The sequence below is a fragment of the Anopheles moucheti genome, chromosome 2 (genome assembly GCF_943734755.1).
Source record: "Anopheles moucheti chromosome 2, idAnoMoucSN_F20_07, whole genome shotgun sequence".
Classification (NCBI taxonomy): domain Eukaryota; kingdom Metazoa; phylum Arthropoda; class Insecta; order Diptera; family Culicidae; genus Anopheles; species Anopheles moucheti.
The window spans coordinates 57,597,707-57,617,759 of NC_069140.1; the positions used below are offsets into that span (position 1 = coordinate 57,597,707).

Sequence of the window (20,053 nt, forward strand, 5' to 3'; positions counted from 1 at the left end):
TAATCATAACATCAGCATTGACCAGATCACAACGTGTATGCAGTCAGAAATGTGATTACAAGTTAAATAAAACAGGCCCATTCTTATTGTTTTGTTTTGTAATAAGTAAAAAGTTTATTTGACCAACAACAACCACACATTCCGGTCATAACTTTGGTACAACAGAAACCCAACCACACGTCTGTTATGCATGTACGTCATCAACGGCCACAAAAAAAGGTTGGAATGTTCCGGTCGAAAGCAGGAACACGGTATCGGGTGTCATTGTCCGTTGGATTTGCTTCCTGGTGCTCCTACAGTCACAATATACACGTACAGACCTCGACCGCCATACTAAACACCTACACCTTCGTCGATGCACAGCCTGCTAGTAGTGTGCGATGGGTGCTATTTGGGTGACTGCCAGCCACCGAAAGCCTTTTCTAGCTCTTGAGCTACCGCCAGGCATAATCGATCCTGGTTTGGTCCAGCCACCACCTGTATACCGACGGGCAGCCCATCGCGGTTAAACCCGAGGGGTACCTGCGTTGCCGGGAATCCGAGCGCATTCATAATCATCGTGTACATGAAACCCGTGACATGGCCGAAGGATTCGTAATGGCGCAAGGCCGGCTTCGGGAAGGATGGCATCAGAAATACACCGTCAGTACCAAGTTTGTTCTATGCGTGATACAAGCAAGAGAAAGAGAGAGAGAGAGTGTGTGTGAGAGAGAGAGAGAGAAAGAGAGATGGAAAGAAAAAAATAATTAGTTAACCCCATTCTGGATCACTTAACACCACGGCCACTCACCGTGAACTCCTGCTTCAGCTCAGCCCCCATTTGCAGATATCGGTCGCGGTTTTTCTCGTTAACGGTGGCTTTAGAGGCAGAAAGCAGATACATGAAGATCGTAGCGAATGTGTGCTCTGACTGGCGAAACACCACCTTCGCCAACTCCCAGAGCAAATTCGGATGCTGAGCCGCAAACACGTTCGGTACATCCTTGAGCGTTTGCAATGCGGTCGAGGCTATTTGCATGCTGTCGCAGAAATAGCGGAAATTGAGCGGTTCCGTGTAGGTGCCCTTATTCTGGAAGTATTTCAGCGCACTGCGCAACGATTCCCGGATTTCCGGTGCAATCGGCACGGCATTGATGGTAAAATCCAGCTTTTGCGGATAGTATATCTTCAGCTTGTCCACGTTGATCGATTCGGTCAGTCGTAGTTTGGCCGCATTCGGACCGCTCATAATCCCGAGCAGCAATGGAAGATCCTTTGCGTAGCGACACATTGGTCCGAGTGAAAGGTACTGGTCGAAGTGAGCGTCGGCACAGACGGGCATGTGTCCTTTGATTGATACAATTCCTGCAGGTGAGAGATAAAGGATAAAGATGGTACGTTATTCATTTCCGATTGCTGATGTCTTCACACGAACGGACCGGACCAAAATCTCATCTAAATCAATCACCGGTAACTAGCACTGAGCATCCGACTACGTGGTAATTTAAGTCTAGTAAGCCAGAAATGGTAAGCCATTGCCTAGTAGATCATTGCGCCAAAAAAGAGAGAGATTACTGATGTGGTATACGATGATGATGCATGATGCAGTGATGATGTACATCCGGCAAGAGCTAGAGAACATAATGACATTCTCTTCTTTAACTTGTTACATTTTCACAGCTCAACATAAGTCTTATTTAGATGAGGGCCGATCTACACGACGCAAGGTAAAGCTGACCTGCATCAATTGGCCCTCCAGGCAATACAACCCACCAAGCACGTAACAGGTTAACAAGCTGCTGCTCGTGATGGTCTTTGCATATTAAAAACGGAAACAGTAAGAGCTTTCAAACGTTCAAAACCATATTATAAGTCTACATCAATCACTATTTCTTACGACTAACCCACTTCCATTGCAGTACGCTGTAAATAGTACCGTCACAGGAGTTACACGCCAGAGGACGAAAGTCGGTAGCGTTCGTCCAGCCTTGTTTTGCCCACCTTGCAGTTGGCCGGCACTGTCACTGCCGCAGCCGCACGCCATCATGCATGCACAAACGCTATGTCTATTTGCCTCGGCCATTTTTTGATGGCTTTCTTTTGAGGTAAATATTAATCGTGAATAATCATAGTGTTGAAACGTCCAGTGCGCCACATGAGTCACCGACGTGATGTGTTATACCATGTTTTAAGTATCGTCGTTATCTGTTATCGAACGTAGAGCTACAGATAACGAAACATACTAGTGATATGCACAATGATTCAGAATGAAGGAATGATTTAAATCTTTCTAGGGACTTGGTCTATTCTAATCTCCAAGAAGAGTATTCATAACTCTTTTGCGATTTAACTCGTTGGCAGAGAATTAAAGCACTCAAATCATTTATGATTTAACTCTCCACGGCGGTTTGTCACTCACGGATTAAATCATGAGTTAATTCTTGTGTGAGTTAGCTCAGAATTTAATTCTTCTCGGTGAGCTTAAACTCACGCTTCATGAGTTATCATGAGATGTCTCTTTTGTGAGTTGAATCAATGAAGTGTTAAATCCCGGACCTACTCATATTATAAATCGTGACTTGAAGATAGCTGTGAAGAATTAAATCTTGAGTTAACTCCCGAATGAAATCATTAGTGAAGGGTCCCAGCACCCCGTTCGCTTACTTCAAGTTGTTGAATTCTTTAAGAGTGAGTTAACGAGATCTTCATTAAGACTCTTCAACTCGGATGTAATTTCTTGAAAGGATTAAATTTCCCACCTGCAGTACATACGCTAAACGTTTGCGCGTCAATTAAATTAAAAACGGTGTGAATCATGATTTCTGTTCATTTCCTCACATTGCATCACATTTTAGATAAACGCGTCAAGTTACCTAGTGGCGCTGCTTACCACACGGGCAATTATTAATGGATAACATCTCACCGTCACTGGCACGTATTTATCGAGCACAACGTAGCTTTATTTCCGCACTTTTCTCTAGCGCTTGGAAACGTCGAGCGCAACAGCAAACGTAATAAATAAGCCTTTCATTAGCATAGTCGTTGGTCTAGGCGATTTATACACTTGAATTCTTCAATTAAATTACGCCCGTACTCGATTCGTTTGGCGATTGTGACCCGGTTCTCGGATTTCAAATCGCCGCCGTTCTGTATTCTGATGAGTTTAATGAGTACAAGCTCTTCGTGACAAACGCCGAGTCTGATTGCATAGTAACGAACATTGGGTGCGCTGGGGGTTGTACAAAGTGTATCGCCAAGGTGTATCCGGGTTCACACGATCAGAGCATTGGGTTCGTAAAAAAACATTCGCTTTGATCGCACCTAGTTTTGTACGATAACACATTCGCCTGATGATTGGTGAGTCAAAACAGTGAGTAATCTATGTTCACCACCCAATGTCTTATCAATTTCAAATGACCCGCGCAAGATAATCTCTTTTTTTCGTGCATCATCGAATCGGAACTCACCTGCTGATGGTTTGTGTCCAAAGATGCCACAGAACAGTGCTGGAATACGAATCGAGCCGCCAAGATCACTGCCGATGCCGCAGACAGAGGCACCAGCGCCGATTAACGCACTTTCGCCACCAGACGATCCGGCCGAGGTACGGCGCGGATCGTACGGATTCAATGTCCTACCGGTAACATTGTTGTACGACTCGAACGCCATACAGTATTCGGGCGTGTTGGACACAAGCAGTGGAATGGCTCCCGCTTTACGCATGTATCCAACCGCCTCACCATCCGCTTCGGCCGTCAAGTTTTGCCGTCGCACAACGCCACCGGTGAGGGCGAGACCTTTGACCGAGCAGCTCTCCTTCACCGTGATCGGTACACCGAGCAATGGGTTGGTTGTGGCCAATTCCTGCAGTGCTTTTTCGTCTCCCCCACATGCTGCCACACGCTCATCCGCTTCCGCTGCCTCGCCGAGCGCAGCCTCAAAGCGCTCTTCCACGACCGCATTGATTAGGGGGTTCACTTCGCGAATTCGTAACACATACGCTCGTACAACGTCCACCGAGCGAATTTGGCGCTGGCGTATTCTTTCCGCTAGGTCGGAGGCCGGCACACGCAACACCTCGTTTTGAATCACCGGAAATGGTTCCGTCCGGGGAGGACCACCGAACCACGTCAGGATCGGTTCGAGTACTGCATTGAACAGGCGGAGTATCAGCGCAACTAGCTTCAGGAACAGCTCCATAGCGACTACCGGCAGGTGTGCGGAGTTGCGTTTGATGATGATTGTTATACTGGCACGACCGACCGTACGGCTAACGTGAGGTTTGCAGCAGCCGCGTAACTGTCGCGATGGAATAACAGAATTGCACTTGCTCAAACTTACTCAAACACACACAGACACACAAAGCCACTTATCTTCCTTTGGGCTGAAACCGATAAACTTGATATCTTGTAACGGGGATTGCTATCTAGCGGAATAGTAACTTACACCCGCGATTTACTTAGATCACGATCGCAAACCGCACTGCACAAACCAGTAATGACGCGAATGACACGAAACGAACAAACGTATGAAACGTTGCAATTCTAATGATTCGTTACTCGCTTGCAAAAGGTCAAAAAAACGACACCCGATTCACTTCCTTTCTGGAACGGCCCGGTTTGCCCGGTGCGACCGTTGTTTACCTCCTCAGTGCAGTGAGCGAAGGGCTCCAATGAACTGAAAACACACCAACCCACGACCGATGCGATCCATTCGCTGGGGTTTTGGTACCTTATCTATCAACCACACGGTCACAGACGCATAAAGTCGGCAGCTCAGCGTCCAGTCACTTTCTTTCCACATTCGGGAACTTATCAGTGGGCACCAATAAGCACCGGGCGAGGGGTTCATGGGTAAGCCGAGGGTGATAAGTCGTAATCGCTAGCAGAAGTTTGATCAACTACATTTCACTAGTGAGGGCTGGGTGCAATAAATACAAAACTCTCCAGAATATGAATGAGCAGTCTTTTCTGTAGGTGTTCACGGAGGTTTTACAAGAATTGATCCGTCGATCATATGGGGATATGTGAAACAAATATCTCCAGATCTAGCTGCTGCAAGTTTATCCTGATTTATACTGTTATACTGTTATACGGTTGTTATTATTCTTTCCATATTTCATTTCAATTGTTATGCGTTGGCGCCTTGCGTTATGCAATACATTTTGAACACAAGATCGATCTTGACCTACCATTGCTATTTTTCCTTGACATTAATCACCACTCCCTGTATACTGAGATCTTCTTACGAGGAAACTTGCCTTGTTGCATTTGGTACCATTAGATAGTGCATTTAGTTGTACAGTAGAACAAAAAGGGAAAATGAAGAAAACAGTTCAATGCTAAAAGCATTAATATATATGTTTAGTATTACAAATTATTGTTTATTTTCCATGGTGTTTAACTTGACAAACTCTTTACATAAAACCCTCAAATTCCTGTCCAACCAACCGGTTAAACGATCATAAATAAAAGTCAAAACAGTTCTACTAGCTGTCATTTTTTTTTTACCTCACGAATAATCCCGCCCGCCGGATATCAGGCCCCGGATAATCGACCGGATCGTCGAGAGGATCATCTCTATCTGGTTTCTTCATCGGCACAACCTCAGGAGGTCTAGAAACGTACCATTTCTTTGACTTTTTTGCATCCGACAGTCCTGCGTACGGAGGATTGATCCCGGATTGGGATTTTGGACCGGACCGTTCGTGTGAAGACCGGTATCGCTACCAATACACCACCAACCCGCTCCAACTGAGCTACTCCATACGTGGAATAAAAACGATGAAATTTACCACAGATGTATAATTATAAAATTTGCAACCGAGCAAGATAATTTAAGTGTGTCATTCGCTTCACATACAGACATCTCGCGTATCTCGCGTATTTCCGCCTAAGTCGAACCCTTCAATCCGAATTTCGTTTATTCTTCAAAGCCACAGAGTCGGTTTCCTGCTCTGAACTTAATTTATTCAGCAAATCAGGCGTCTTTTTGAGAGAATACATTAGTATCAAATAAAAACAAACGTTTTATATGACGAAGGAAGGATTTTTTGGACCAATTTTTCGCCTTTTAGCTCAGATGCTGTGATAACTCAGCTGTCAAATTATCAAACCGCGCATACTGAGATAACAACACTCTGCCAATTATTACTACGCCTTAAAGTATGCAATCAGCACGCGTAATGTCTTGAACAGGAACAGAAATCACCCTTTACTTAGAAACAATTGAAAACACAACAAACAAATAATGAATATAAACGAATAAAAAATCACAACCCACACAACGGGTATTTTTATTTACTTATTCCATAGTGTGCCGCTCCTAAAACCAATTTGTCCCCTCCAACGCTTCCATCCATCAGCAGAACGCGCTCTCTATAGCAAGGCTTGAGCTAAGGAACTTGACGACGCGCTTCATCTTGGTGCCTGCCAGCCACCAAAAGCAGCTTCCAGTTCGCGGGCAATGCAAAGTCCTAACCGGTCTTGGTACGGTGCGGCCACAACCTGTATGCCGATCGGAAGTCCATTTCGGTCCAACCCTAGCGGTACGTGTGTGGCCGGTAGTCCAAGTGAGTTGAACAGCATGGTGTACCCAACACCCATAATATGACCGAACGATTCGTAGTGGCGTATTGCTGAAGTTGGATAGGTGGGAAAGAAGAACACACCATCGGTTCCTAGTGTTTCCTGCAAGAAAAAGAGATTGAAGTAATTAAGTTTGTGTATTCTTGCACATGTTTTCTATCGATTTAAGACTCCAAGTATTTCTCATCTCGATGTAGTCTTATGACAAAGTGAAATTCTATCTTTCAACCTATTGCGAATTACATCCCTTGCTACTCTCGATAGCACTTAAGTCCAATGTGCAAGGATCTTGATTTGTACTAATCTTGATAAGGTTGTTTATAGTGCATTTTAAGCATTAAACACGGAGAAGAAACTGTCGTACTTACGATCATTTGCCTGCGGAGTTTTGCCGCCAGCTCTAGGTAATTCTCAAGCCCCTCGGCGGAGAAAAAGTTCTTCAGTCCGAATATCACATAGAACATGATACCGGCGAGGGTGTACTGCGACTGACCAATAGCACACCGGGCCAGCTCGATCAGCAAGCTGGGGGTAGCTTTCGGATTGTCCGGATTGTGAAAGATGCTTGGCACATCCTCCAGCGACTGCAGCACACTAAACGCAAGCTCCATACCCTCGGCCATATGGTCAAACTCGGCCCGCTCCGTCGTCAGCCCGTGGCCCTTGAAGTACTGGACAGCCCGATACAGCGCCATCTTGATATCGTCGTCCACCGGCACATGGCCCGGATTGAAGCCCATGTCCTCGGCGTACAGAATGCGTATGTCCTTCGTGTGCACAGACTCGTCAAGCCGCAGTCGGGCCGCATTCGGGCCGGCCATGATGTGCACCAGCGTTGGCAGGTCCTTTGCGTACCGTGCCATCGGTCCAACCGTCAACAGTCGGGCGAACTTTTCGTCGGTGGACATTGGGAAGTGGCCGTCGATGGAGATGGCGCCTGAAAGTAGACAACCAGATGTTGCTCTAAACATCGCACTGTTAAACTTTCCTTGCCAGTTCGTTCTTTCTTACCTGCGGTTGGTTTATGGCCGAAGATACCATTAAAGTGGGCTGGGACGCGGATAGAACCGGCAACATCGCTTCCAACGCCGAACAGTGAAGCTCCCGCTCCGATCAGTGCTCCCTCCCCGCCGGAGGAACCGCCCGCCGTTCGTCGGCTGTCGTACGGGTTAAGTGTGCGCCCCGTCAGATGGTTGTACGACTCCCAGTTCAAACAGTACTCGGGAGTGTTGGACACGAGCAGGGGGATGCAACCGGCCGCTTTGAGATGTGCCACCGCCTCCCCGTCTACGATCGCCCGCACACCCTTCCTGGCTAACGAGCCGCCGGTGATGGGGGCACCGCGCAGTGAGCAGGATTCCTTCACGGTGAAGGGCACGCCGAGCAGTGGATAGTTTTTAATCAGCCAAAGCGGTTGCGTTTCGCTGATCAGCACATCGGCTTTGCGTGCTTCCTCGATCGCGGTACCGAATCGTTCCTCCACCACGGCATTGATCAGTGGATTTACCTCGCGGATGCGATCGATGTAGGCCCGCACAACATCCTCCGATCGAAGCTGGGGTTAGGGAGAAGGCAGAGAAGCAAAGTAACGATAAATATTACACAAATTGCCACCTATCACTTACATCGAAAAAGGTTGAAAAAAAAAGGTACAAAGACACAGGAGCCTCATAAAACTCGAAGATCGCCGCACGTGAGAAGGGAGAGTAAACAATGCCGTCTAATTGAAATGCGCAAAATTGGTCATTGCGCCGTTTTGCTGCTCCTTTTGCTTACCTTCGCTGTGCTGCATTCATGTTTTAGTTTGTGTTTGTTTTTCGCATTCGCACAATACCTGATCGAGCACACTAATGGGCGTCGATTAGGCATCATCGACCACCTAACGATTTCCCCAGTAGGCCAAAGCCGGTAATTTAGGGGAAGGCCGGAAGAAGATAGATTAGGTTAGATCAGTAAAGCAGGCCAAATATTTGCCACAGCTTTGCCAACATAAATAACAGTGAGAGCGGAAATTAGCAAGCATGCGTACCATCTGAATCACATTGAGCTAAAATTGATTAATTGTGAGCTGTAGTTAAACTTAGCTTTGTCGTTTCCAATTACTTGGATACGACCTTCGGTGTTGTTGATAAATTGAAGCACGCGAATTGTTTTCAGAAGACCCAGGCAGTCTTGTGGGTCGGCATTCGGTCAAATACTGCAAAGATTATTAGTGGACCGGATAATCCGGAAAAGATATATTTCAGTGGACCGGATAATCCGGAAAAGATCCGCCAATTTCCGCGTATATCGAATCCTGATGCAAAATCGTTTATACCTCAACATAGTTAACTTCATTGCTTGCACTTTATTTATTGAGCAACTTAGGCGACTTCCCAAAAATACGTTAAAATAAATTAAAAACAAATGTTTTGTATGACAAAGCAGAGTGTTTTAGACCAAATTTTCCTCTTTTAGCTGTGGCGGGCTCCGGTGGAGTATCGGTAGCGGCGCCGATCTTTACACAACTGGACAAAAAAAATCTCATCCGGACCAAACCCCGCAGCAAAGACTGTCTATCCGGCTACATGATAAAAATAAGCCGATACGGCTTGCCCGTTCTAACGAAACAAAAAAAAATACTAACTCAGCTGTCACAGTTCCAAACACCGCGTATCTCGGGGACTGCCTGTAATATTCTTCGATCAACCTAAAAACGTTGATACGTGTGCTATTACCATTGCGACCTCATGCCTCACTAGCAAACCACTTATGATTATCACGCATAATGTCGAACACGCACGTGGCACGGGTGTGCATGTTTTGTCACGCATACACGGTAACTAGGCACTGCGGGGAGGGAGACATGTTTTGGCCATTTAATTTACTGCTTTGTACATGCTCACGTACATACAATGCGATACCGTCGATCATCCCAAATCCAACTGCCGTGCTTCGATTGGAATCGAACGCCCAAACCGGTAAAGCCTGTTCCGCCGAGCCCGACAAGTTGGCGCAGATTTGGTGCTTTGTGTGCACAATCGTTTAGCATCAGCACGGGCTACCGGTAACTGGATCGGATCGTAAAGATTTGCGTGGGGCTATCGCCGGTGTCTATAAATACAAGACTTCCGTTGTATACGTTTCCGTCCAGCCACACCAAACGTGCGGCTCTATCTTCTGCAAGGTCGACCAGATTCGTTTCCATTTGCACATTGATTAGAAGTTAGGAGCATAGCAGACTGCAAAAGTTGCGATCCGATGATCAGTAGGTATGCAATATTATTATGATTGATATGTTGAATACTGCGAATATCTATTGCGTCATTCAAAGGATATGAAGTTTAAGGACGGTTATTGCATATTTTATCTCATGAGGGAGACAGCGTAAAGATACATGAGAGATGGAAACTTTTATTCCTTTCAAGGATTTAAATACGAGTTAAAGAGCCAGAATAAAGATCTCCTTAACTCACTCGTAAAAATTTCAACAATTTCAAGTAAGCGAACGGGTGTGCTGCGACCTTTAACTCATAATTCGTGAGTTAACTCATAATTAAGATTTAACTCTTCACGGCGACCGTCAACTCACGATGTCAATTATGAGTTGAAACGAGATTTAACTCTTTACAGATTCAACTCACACAAGAATTAAATTAAGATTTAATTCTTCACGGCGAGCTTAAACTCACGATTTATATCATGAGTAGTTACGGGATTTAACTCCTCACTGATTCAACTCACACAAGAGTTATCTCGTGATTTAAGCGTGAGTTTAAGCTCACCGAGAAGAATTAAATTCTGAGCTAAATCACACAAAAGTTAAATATGAGTTAATTCATGATTTAATCCATGAATTGCAGGTCACCGTGAAGAGCTAAATCTTGAGTAAACTCACATAAGAATTAACTCATAATTTTAATCGTGAGTATAAAGTCGTCGTGAAGAGTTAAATCTCGAGTTGACTCGCATAATAGTTAACTCATGATTAAATCCGTTTAATCCAAAACCGATTAGTTTTGAATGATCGTGTGATTCTTTGTGAACAAGTTAAGTAATGATATAGGAATAAGAATGATAAATACCTAGAAAGGTTTAAGTCATTAATTCATTCTGAATTAGTGTGCACATCACTAAGCTACACTATTTGCTTGAAAAGTCGATACTGAACAAAGGCGCACTGTTCTGTGCTAAATATGATAATAAGTTGTTTTTTCATTCCTTATTTTGCATTTTAATCGCTTTTGGGTTGAAAGTGGTTTTGTTAACCGATTTTTGATCACACTTCGTTCTAGGAGATATCGCATAGAACGTGCGACACACTAGAACCGGCTAGTCGTGTCAATCGATCGTTTAGCTTTTTTCTCAAATAGATCACCAAATCCGGCCGCAAAACAGGTTTAACCACCTAGATATTAGCGTGCTGCAGAAGGAATAGCAGATGGCGGTGCTACAGTGTTCTAAGTGTGCTGCCATTTTTAAGTAAACATCACGAGACAGTAGGCCATGGTTCGAGCGCGTTCTTGCCAGTCATGAATGGTCACACATAGCCAGTACTATCACTCTTACTTCAGACACACATACACACACGGTTCAACGGTGACGAGGTCAATGTTGCTTGACGACGACGGGTTCAGTTTAGATCGAGCCTTGCACTACTAATTATGTCTACCGTTACGACCGTCCGTTCGGTTGAACTTTAATATCAACAGCGCTGCCACAGGCCACCCGCCCAACGGTGGCACTTTTATCGTCCTCCTTCCCTTGAAGGCAGTTCGTACGATTACGAATTGTTTGCTTGACGCACCTGTATCTCAATTTAAGCGTGTGTAGCTACCTCATGCATTGCGCGCGCATTTTCCACACTCTTACTGCCACTGCGGTTATTCACTTTCTATGGAGAAGGCATGCTAATTGCGTATTATTTAAAAAAAAAATCACAAACACACACACACTTCGTTCGAACCCATCAAATCATTCCATCCCGGTGAAACAATGATAGTGCGTTGTTTGTTTTTGTCTTCGTATTGTTTAGCCAGGCACTGTGTGAGCTTCTACACTTTCCTGTTTGTTCTATAAAAGGAATTACGATTTCAATGCAAAAGTATGTCAAATGAGCTGTTCAACCATATTGCTTTGCGTGTTTCCGCGGGTATGATGTGCCATTCATCGTTCAGGGGTTTTTTTTTATTCTCGCCTTCATCATGCGAACATATGCGAAGGGATGAAACAAAGAAGGAAAACACGAATGAGTAAATTAATAATGCTCGAAGATAACTTTGCAAGTTTGCAAGCTAGTAAAATACCGAAAGCTTCTTAGCTAGGCCTACTGCGTTTTGCTCCTTAAAATATTTGACAAGTCGCTGTACACAGTACAGAAAAATTCTATTAAACCTGTAACCATTTAATTGCTTCTTAACGGCTTTGCAACTTCATAAAACCACAATTATCTCTGCTTGGTTAATGAGCAATGGGGCTGTTTTTGTTGTTGTACCTGTTATAATTAGAAGGCTCGCGGAATGCTACTTTAGATATGGAAGTTTCGACTTAGCACACGTAATGCGTAATGTACGATTATAAGGCTTCGGTAGTGTCCACAAAACCGTTGGCTCTACTCCGCTGTTCCAATCCAACACAAATACCCTCAACATCTCGCCGCCGATACTTCAAATTTCGTTGATTTTATATTTGTTCGTCTACACTGGTTGTTTTGGTGCAGGGTAGCAGGGTAGTGAACAGATTGCCTGAACGGTAGGTATATAAACAAGAAACTACAAATTGCGGCCAAACCACTTCCTTGTTGGTGCGGTACCATCTTGCGTGCCAATCAGAACAGCGCACCAATCAGAACGGTACCGGTGCCTCCAAGTGGCTGAGGTCACCCACTATAGATCGTCTCGGTGTACTTGACCGCGCGATGGGCAGCACAACGCACAACAGGCTCGCGAAGAATTCGTACATCGCTTGTCGGATGCTTCCCTTATTTTTTTTTGTTCTTCCCTTCTGTTATAGGTTTGCCTGTTGTTAGTTACGGTACCGGTGTATTGGTCACGGAAAGGTCAAGGTTGTGCAGATATTCTTTACCTCCTTGTTGCGTATCCGCTCGGCTAGATCGACTGCCGGAATGTTGAGCATATCGTTGCGTATCTCCGGAAATGGAATGTTCCGTTTCGGACCACCGATGAACGCGACGATCGGTTTCAGCAGCACGTTCAGCAGTCGTAACAACAGCCCCAAACACACCAACCAAATCTCCATCGTATCGCGCTTTTGTTTAAGATTTTTTCAACACACCGTACCCAAACACACGTCCAAGCACGTCCGAGAATCGAGTCCGGAACTCGAAGTTGTCTGCTCGAAGAAATTGCTGATACTCGGGCGAACTCGCGACGACGGGACGCGCTAGTAGAAAGCTTTATGCAAACGCTTCAATTAAACCAATTACGGACGAACGCGACACAGCGCCGGGGACTGTAACAACCACCGCAGGAGCTGCTACAGGAGCTTTCCCAACCGGGAAGAGTTTGTGGCAGAAACCGCTGGACGGAACAGAGAACTGTTGCAACTGGAATTGCGTAACTACGAAACCTCCTTTACTGCTAACGGCCATGTACGCGTGTCTAACTAATCTCTAGCCGGTATGGTGTTGGTTGCCACCGTCGGCTGATTACTGGAAGGAGCAAATGGCGTCACTACTAGCGGCTCTTGCGATCCCCTTGTACGGGATTCTGCTAATCAGTACCGTTGGCGCAAATTTCGTTTTCACTTCCACCCGATAGATGCTGCAGGCCGACTTCTTTGCATTAAGGAAGGTGCTCTGGCGCCACTTTGCGTTACCTTCGTTGCAAAAAAAATCGTTTAAATGGCACTCGATTCGAATTATTCCTTAACTGCACCGTCCCGGGGATGCCTTCAAGAGTGATGATGCTCGATTTTCGCTTAGTTCGCGTCTCGGTGTACGGTTTGCGCACGACGACGTTCATGCGCCACCATACGCGGAGATGATCCAAACCGCACGCAAGTCAACGTTCGACTGGTGCGCGCGTTGTTGCTTCGATCGTGGAGACGGACGATTCGCGCACCAAACCAAACTCACCTCATGTTCGTGCCGCCTATCGCACATGGAGTGCGATGCGTGTAAGCAACTTGGTGGTGGGAAGGCTGATGCCGGATTCTCGTCGGTTGGCGTTCTTGTCTGGACAGCTTATCGCGGTGGTGTCGCTGAATGTGCGGATCACTAGCGAAACACTACCACTCAAACAACCCTCCAGATGGAATCAGATTCGCGCATCTCATTCCGAGCGGTTCCGTAGCGAAGAGAGTACTCAGACGCATCTCTACGACCGTTTAAAGGGAGGCCTTGATGACATTTGTGTACTATCACGGCCTTGATGACATTTGTGACCTCACGCGCAGTTAACATACGCGTCGGTGGAGCAATACAATGTGGCTCGATCGTTCATCATCCTTTGCCAGTCTTGCGTAGCGTAGCGAGGCGAAATAACACAAAAGGGCCAACAGGTAATAACGATTCCAGCTGCAACAACGCACAATGCAGCAAGGAAGAGGTTCCGTTTACGCAGCATCCATTGTGATGGGGTTGTCGTGCCGGCAACACTAACCGGCAGTAGAAACAGCATCAACCGCAACAGCCAGTAGCAGTGGGACACATGGCTACTAGCGCATGGTTAAGGTACGGTGGAGTCTGTGACCCTGGCCGGCCTTAATTGTAACCTGCGCATGAGATGTATGATGGCCTCCTGCTCGCTTGTACAGTGTGTGTCTTGTCGCTCTCCGCGCTCCTGCCGTAAACCAGGCAAAAGAAAGCGAAAAGCATGCCGCGGCACGGTAGCATCCGACCAACCGTAAAGGAATGGAACGACCCTCACAGGTCGCGGCCAAGGACAAGTTCACGATGAACCACCGGTACGGTTGGATGTGTGGCAGCTAATGGCTGTGTTGTGTACGATTTGCTCTTTTCTTTGCTTTGCTTTTTATTATCGCTTCAATTACCTGGTGCCAGTGGATGCACAGGGTAACCCTCCGGGCGGAAAATGGTCCAAATTAAGTTCGGAATAGCTCCGGTGGATCGTTTGATTATGTTTGTGATTTGAAGTTTGGACTGACTTACATTATTATCGATGTTGTAGGCAACTTTAACTATTATTACCAATTGAATTACTGCTTATTGTTGTTTACTTAATCACTTAACACTTGACCACTAATCTTCATAGTAATATTACTACATCTTCATAATAATAATTATTATTAAATCAATATTACTATTACATTATTACGATCTTACAGTGTTACATATATTAAATTATTACAGTATTACTTTCTTCAAAGCGTACACCCTGTAACAACCGCCATCGGCGATTCGATAAAAACAAATTAAAGCCCGTTATATAGATCATTGACCGTTTTGCTTCGTTTCGCTGCAGACGACAGACCGGCTTGAATCAAACCAGTACGCCAAGTTACGGAAGTGAACGTTTCGCAGTGTAGCCCCACCGGCAAGACCCGCTGAATGACCGATCGTGAACGATTGCTTTATCTCGCAACGACGGGCCACGCGCGATCGGTCGCTTGCGATCGTACCCTTGACTTTATATTTACCCAAGGTTAGGCACATCAAACCTATACGATTGACTCGAGCGCATTGCCAGCCGCGCTTGCCAGTTGTTCTGGAACCGCCGATGCACATGGCCAAAGCAGGAGCCTTCGGAGAAATTTCTCTTGTCCGTACCCACCAAATATGGGTATTACGATAGACGGTGGACACCCGTTGAGACCCGTCGATCTCAGCTTACTACGCTCGGTGTTGCTAGTGGAGACAAAAAAATACTTGGAGATTTCTACGGGTGTGCTCGTGTTCATTGACTGAACGTTTCCTATCTGAGCCGTACGGTTCAAGGTCAGCTGCATTCTCAAGATGTATACGTACGAAAAATTGCACTAACAATACGGATGATGAAGTCAACCTTGGTTCGCAAGCAAAACATATAAAAAACAAGGATGTGTGTGTTTTTTTTTTATTTAAATGTTTTCAGTTATAATGGAATCACTTCGCATTCTAAGGGTTTAATGTGAAGCTGCTAAATTCTCTATTGTGTAGTAAATATTTTAAAACAGTAATACATACGCCTGGCTGAGAAAATCTTGCAAAACTCGGCTAGACTATGCCTTTTCGGATGCAGCACCAACCATTTTTCTTTAAAATTTGTACTGTTGTTGTATTTGGATGTTTTTTATTATTTCTATAATACAATCTATTAAAATCACTTGGAAATATTGGCGCCAAATCAAAAACCATTTATCAACCGGTAATACCGGTAGGAACACGCGTTGGTTTGCAAGCAGAAAGCATGCTTGCATACGATCTGCATCACAGGGTGATCACTATCGCAAAAGATGGATGTTTTTTTAATAAAATGAAAATACCGTTGTTTACCGATCGCAATGTATACCGATAAAACGATTATTGATAATACGGGAAATTTAAAGGTAACTACAGCATACCACATATAAACAAATATTTAAACATTTGAAAACAGGGTGATTGATTGCCGCGATACCCTGTCCAACAGGGTGAAGTACTCAAATCGATGCTTTAGGCCTACTTTGACAATACGACAATCAACACAGTTGAACGCCGATTATCCGGGTGCCATTTTACCGGATGTCCAATTATCCGTGTTGCTCGGAAACAAAGTTCCTAAAGGAGATTTTTCGTATTCGCTGCCGGGAAAAATGAAAAGTTCATTAGTATTAGATAAAATGTGCTGACATTCTTGAAGCAAGTAGTAAAAATAAGCCGTACCCATCGTCAATAATTTACCATTGAACCACAAATTGGAATTATATTTTACTGGATTGGTCGAGTTCCGTTGAGCATAGGTAATCGGCATTCTACAAAAATCATAATCTACATTTTTTTAAAGAAAATACACCACGGCATCATTCTTAGACAAATCATAGCACATTGACATAGATGCAAATGCAAGAACATGATCATGAACAACACGCCATGAGTTCATTTTACGTAATTTGACCCTTATCACTAGGCCTCCAAACAACAAAACATCAGCAGCATCCAAAAGTCCTTCGTCGTGTTAGTCTTATCTGATCTAACACTGGGACGACGTTGTCCAGTTACCAACAGTGTGCGATCAGGAATTGGATGAACCAGTCGATTGGGCGAAGAAGCGCGACTTTTGATTCCAACAACCCATTTTTCTCCGGCTTTCTTAAACATACGTAACAGAAATATGGCTGAACTGAATCCCGAATTCCGTGGCTACCGCTCACCCTTAAGCACTCGGTATGCAAGCAAAGAAATGCAATACCTGTTTAGCGACCAGCACAAATTTTCCACTTGGCGTAAGCTATGGATTCTGCTGGCGAAAGCCCAAAAGGTACGTCCAATTGTGTATCCGGTGCATTGCCCTGAATGTAGTCTCACATATGGTACTTCTATTTAGGCGTTGGGTTTGGACATTAAGGAGGAGCAGATTCGTGAGATGGAAAAACACGTCGAGAACATCGATTTCAAGGCAGCTGCAGCCGAGGAAGCCCTCACCCGCCACGACGTGATGGCGCACGTGCATGTGTTCGCCAAACAGTGTCCCCTGGCCGCTCCCATCATCCATCTCGGTGCAACTTCGTGTTTTGTCGGCGACAACACGGATCTGCTCGTTCTGAAGGAAGCGCTAGACCAGTTGCTACCCAAGCTGGTTGGTGTAATCAAGCAGCTGGCCGGATTTGCGATGCAATACCGCGATTTACCCACGCTCGGATTCACCCATCTGCAGCCGGCCCAGCTTACTACGGTCGGCAAACGTTGTTCCCTTTGGATTCAGGATTTACTGATGGACGAACGTGCCCTGCGCACATGTCGGGATAACTTGCGATTCCGCGGGGTTAAGGGCACGACTGGTACGCAGGCATCTTTTCTGCAGCTTTTTGCCGGTGATAGCGCGAAAGTGCGTAAACTTGACCAAACCGTCACAAAGCTGGCTGGTTTTGACCGGTACTATGCTGTCACGGGCCAGACGTACTCGCGCAAGGTTGATCTGGAGATAGTGTCTGCTTTGGCCAGTCTCGGCGCTACCGTGCATAAGATGTGTTCTGATTTGCGCTTGCTGGCCTCGCGCAAGGAGCTGGAGGAACCGTTCGAAGAGACCCAAATCGGTAGTTCGGCGATGCCGTACAAACGCAACCCGATGCGTTCGGAGCGTTGCTGTGCCCTGGCGCGCCACATGATAACATTGCAAGCGAATGCCGCTAACACGCTGGCCGTACAGTGGCTCGAGCGTACGCTTGATGATTCGGCCAACCGACGACTAACACTTTCGGAAGCGTTCCTTTCCGCGGATGCTTGTATGCTGACCCTGCTAAACATTTCGCAGGGACTTGTGGTGTATCCAAAGGTGATCGAGCGTAACATCGCACAGGAGTTACCGTTCATGTCAACGGAAAACGTTATCATGGCAATGGTGAAGGCGGGCGGTGATCGTCAGGTTTGCCACGAAAAGATTCGCGTACTGTCGCACGAGGCTGGTGCACAAGTGAAACAGCTTGGTAAGGATAACGATTTGGTGGACCGCATCCGGGCCGATCCGTACTTTGCACCGATTCTTGGTCAGCTTGACCGCATACTCGATCCGAAAACGTTCACTGGTCGGGCCGCCGATCAAGTGGATGAGTTTGTAAAGGAGGAAGTTAACCCGATCGTCGCGCTATACGGAGACAAGGTCGTAACTAAATCAACGCAGTTAAAAATCTGATTGAAGAAGGAGAAGAAACAGATTGATGTGGCAATAAAGATTTCTCGTGTTCTAATTAAGTGATAGTGGTGTTCACTTAAGTACTTAGTCTTACTTGTAATAGAATTGGGCGCCCAAGGTCAATCTAGCAAATTGGTCTATCGTGTGTATTTTCCATGATTGTTGTCTTCTTTAAAGAGACGGGAAATCACTGGTGAGTAACCTCGTGAAGTAAAATTGTTTAACACGTGTGTATTTTTTCAAGAAGTACTCTGCTTTTTCGCTATATTTTATTTTACTTTACCTAGCACGGTACAATGTGCGCTGTAATGCGTCGATATATCAAAAGTTTCGTACATCTACTAAACTGACTAAACAGAACCGGATATTTGTCGCCAAAGTCTCACAAATGGTTTCTGGTTTAATAAAATGAACAAACAATCCGTAATCTAAACGAACAACAAGCGGATACAACTATCATTAAACGGAACATAATTTTAATCCGTACCTCCCGTTCTATTAAAATATTCTTAAATAAGGACCACTTAGAAATGAATTAACCAACTAGTTAAGGATACGATCGTACGGATGGCCTAGGACCCTGTCCGTAGTGTCTGTCAGGCAATCGGAATTAGTGTCATGCCCTTTAAAATCGTCCTGGACACTATAGCCGGTTTTCGGGACCCTCCCGTGGGAAAAGATTGTAATTGCTATTTAAAGAACAAGTCGAAGCGGCTGCGACAGGACTGGTGGCTGCGAGTGGACGCTCGATAGTCATCGTTTGCTGTGGCACTTGATGATCCGTCTGTACGCCAAGACTACTGTAGATTTCCTTCATCAGAAACAGCATCGTATCCTCGGAATCCCTGCAAATGGACATGAAACGATTTCAATGTTAACATTGCTTCCCACGCGTACTGTACCTGTCCTGCCCATGCTTACCAGTAGCACACGTGGCTAGTCAACGCAAACAGGTACTCGTTGATAAATTCAAACGGTGCCTCCTGCAGCACGTAATCGACGCGCCGGGTTTGGTTTAGCTTTCCGAGTGGTAGGGTCGTTTCACCACTATCGATATCGCTCGTTCCGGACAGGTTGGACGTCGATCCCGTCGTTTCAAATTTGAGCTGATCCTGTAGCACCTTATCTACCTCTTTCTCTATCGCTTTTGAATCCGGCTTTGAACCCATTGCAGTGAGCGCATACACCGTGTCCAACGTATTGCGGAACACGTCCGTAACGCGTTGCCGTAAATCATTGCCCACCCGGAGTACGGTTTCCTTCAGCTCCAAGTGCATCCGTTTGCGGCCCTTGTGGTGTGGTATAAGGACGGGTGCCAGGGTGCTCAGTTCGGGATTGACAAGTGCTTCGATGCGATATGCCACTGGATCGTACGGATGAAAGATGTTGAAGAATCCGTCGCACGTCGGTAGCTTAAAGTCTAGCCCCAATGCGTCTATGCCGCGTATCGTCACAAACATGCCGATCGGTGACCCGAGGGCAAAGAACATTTTTGGTTGGAACATCAACTGCGGATATGTAATGTACGGTTGTCCTGTACCGGCCGGGCCCACTTCATAGTTGATTTGCTGAGAGCACTTGCGCACCAGTGGTCGATGGTTGGCCACGGCATGGTGTGGTGTTAACGGTGACACTGAATCATCATCAGGGTTCTCCTAAGTGAAAAGACAAGAAAAGATATTAACATAAAAGCTTGACATGGAAAGAATCTACTGCCAA

The 20,053-nt window shown here is 45.6% G+C and overlaps 4 protein-coding genes across 5 annotated transcripts in view; 1 reads left to right on the forward strand and 3 right to left on the reverse strand.

Annotated features, from left to right (window-relative positions):
* Positions 1-100: 100 nt before the first annotated feature.
* Positions 101-4,291, reverse strand: LOC128297175 (fatty-acid amide hydrolase 2-B-like). Its single transcript, XM_053032772.1, has 3 exons — positions 3,447-4,291; positions 791-1,344; positions 101-660 (listed from the first exon to the last, which is right to left on the reverse strand). The coding sequence occupies exons 1-3, from the start codon at positions 4,177-4,179 to the stop codon at positions 388-390; spliced, it is 1,560 nt and encodes a 519-aa protein (XP_052888732.1). The 5' UTR covers positions 4,180-4,291; the 3' UTR covers positions 101-387.
* Positions 4,292-6,302: 2,011 nt separating this feature from the next.
* LOC128298065 (fatty-acid amide hydrolase 2-B-like) lies at positions 6,303-12,803 on the reverse strand. Its single transcript, XM_053033797.1, has 4 exons — positions 12,630-12,803; positions 7,578-8,121; positions 6,935-7,503; positions 6,303-6,668 (listed from the first exon to the last, which is right to left on the reverse strand). The coding sequence occupies exons 1-4, from the start codon at positions 12,801-12,803 to the stop codon at positions 6,396-6,398; spliced, it is 1,560 nt and encodes a 519-aa protein (XP_052889757.1). The 3' UTR covers positions 6,303-6,395.
* Positions 12,804-16,261: 3,458 nt separating this feature from the next.
* LOC128310868 (adenylosuccinate lyase) lies at positions 16,262-18,377 on the forward strand. Of its 2 annotated transcripts, XM_053047607.1 has the most exons (3): positions 16,262-16,445; positions 16,613-16,963; positions 17,030-18,377. In XM_053047607.1, exons 2-3 carry the CDS (start codon positions 16,817-16,819, stop codon positions 18,332-18,334), a joined length of 1,452 nt encoding a protein of 483 aa, XP_052903567.1. In that variant the 5' UTR covers positions 16,262-16,445; positions 16,613-16,816; the 3' UTR covers positions 18,335-18,377. The 2 variants fall into 2 exon arrangements, with proteins under 2 accessions (XP_052903567.1, XP_052903568.1); XM_053047608.1 differs by lacking the exon at positions 16,262-16,445 and having other exon boundaries at positions 16,494-16,963.
* Positions 18,378-18,579: 202 nt separating this feature from the next.
* The window catches only part of LOC128309845 (mucin-5AC), a 41,399-nt gene continuing 39,925 nt past the window's right edge, over positions 18,580-20,053 (reverse strand). The window contains exons 3-4 of the mRNA XM_053046327.1: positions 19,256-19,989; positions 18,580-19,179 (exon numbers count right to left, since the gene is read on the reverse strand). Coding sequence (XP_052902287.1) covers positions 18,978-19,179; positions 19,256-19,989 — 936 coding nt within the window. The 3' untranslated portion in view covers positions 18,580-18,977. The remainder of the gene's footprint in view (positions 19,180-19,255; positions 19,990-20,053) is intronic.

What these genes read in the sequence shown, in the direction of transcription:
- LOC128297175 (XM_053032772.1), bottom strand. Translation starts at nt 4,179, where the DNA reads ATGGAGCTGTTCCTGAAGCTAGTTGCGCTGATACTCCGCCTGTTCAAT. An exon ending in TGGACACAAACCATCAGCAG is followed by an intron (nt 1,345 to 3,446) that starts GTGAGTTCCGAT and finishes TCTCACCTGCAG; the next exon opens with GAATTGTATCAATCAAAGGA. An exon ending in AGCTGAAGCAGGAGTTCACG is followed by an intron (nt 661 to 790) that starts GTGAGTGGCCGT and finishes TATCACGCATAG; the next exon opens with AACAAACTTGGTACTGACGG.
- LOC128298065 (XM_053033797.1), bottom strand. Translation starts at nt 12,803, where the DNA reads ATGGAGATTTGGTTGGTGTGTTTGGGGCTGTTGTTACGACTGCTGAAC. An exon ending in CGGCCATAAACCAACCGCAG is followed by an intron (nt 7,504 to 7,577) that starts GTAAGAAAGAAC and finishes GTCTACTTTCAG; the next exon opens with GCGCCATCTCCATCGACGGC. An exon ending in AACTCCGCAGGCAAATGATC is followed by an intron (nt 6,669 to 6,934) that starts GTAAGTACGACA and finishes TTTTTCTTGCAG; the next exon opens with GAAACACTAGGAACCGATGG.
- LOC128310868 (XM_053047607.1), top strand. Translation starts at nt 16,817, where the DNA reads ATGGCTGAACTGAATCCCGAATTCCGTGGCTACCGCTCACCCTTAAGC. An exon ending in TGCTGGCGAAAGCCCAAAAG is followed by an intron (nt 16,964 to 17,029) that starts GTACGTCCAATT and finishes ACTTCTATTTAG; the next exon opens with GCGTTGGGTTTGGACATTAA.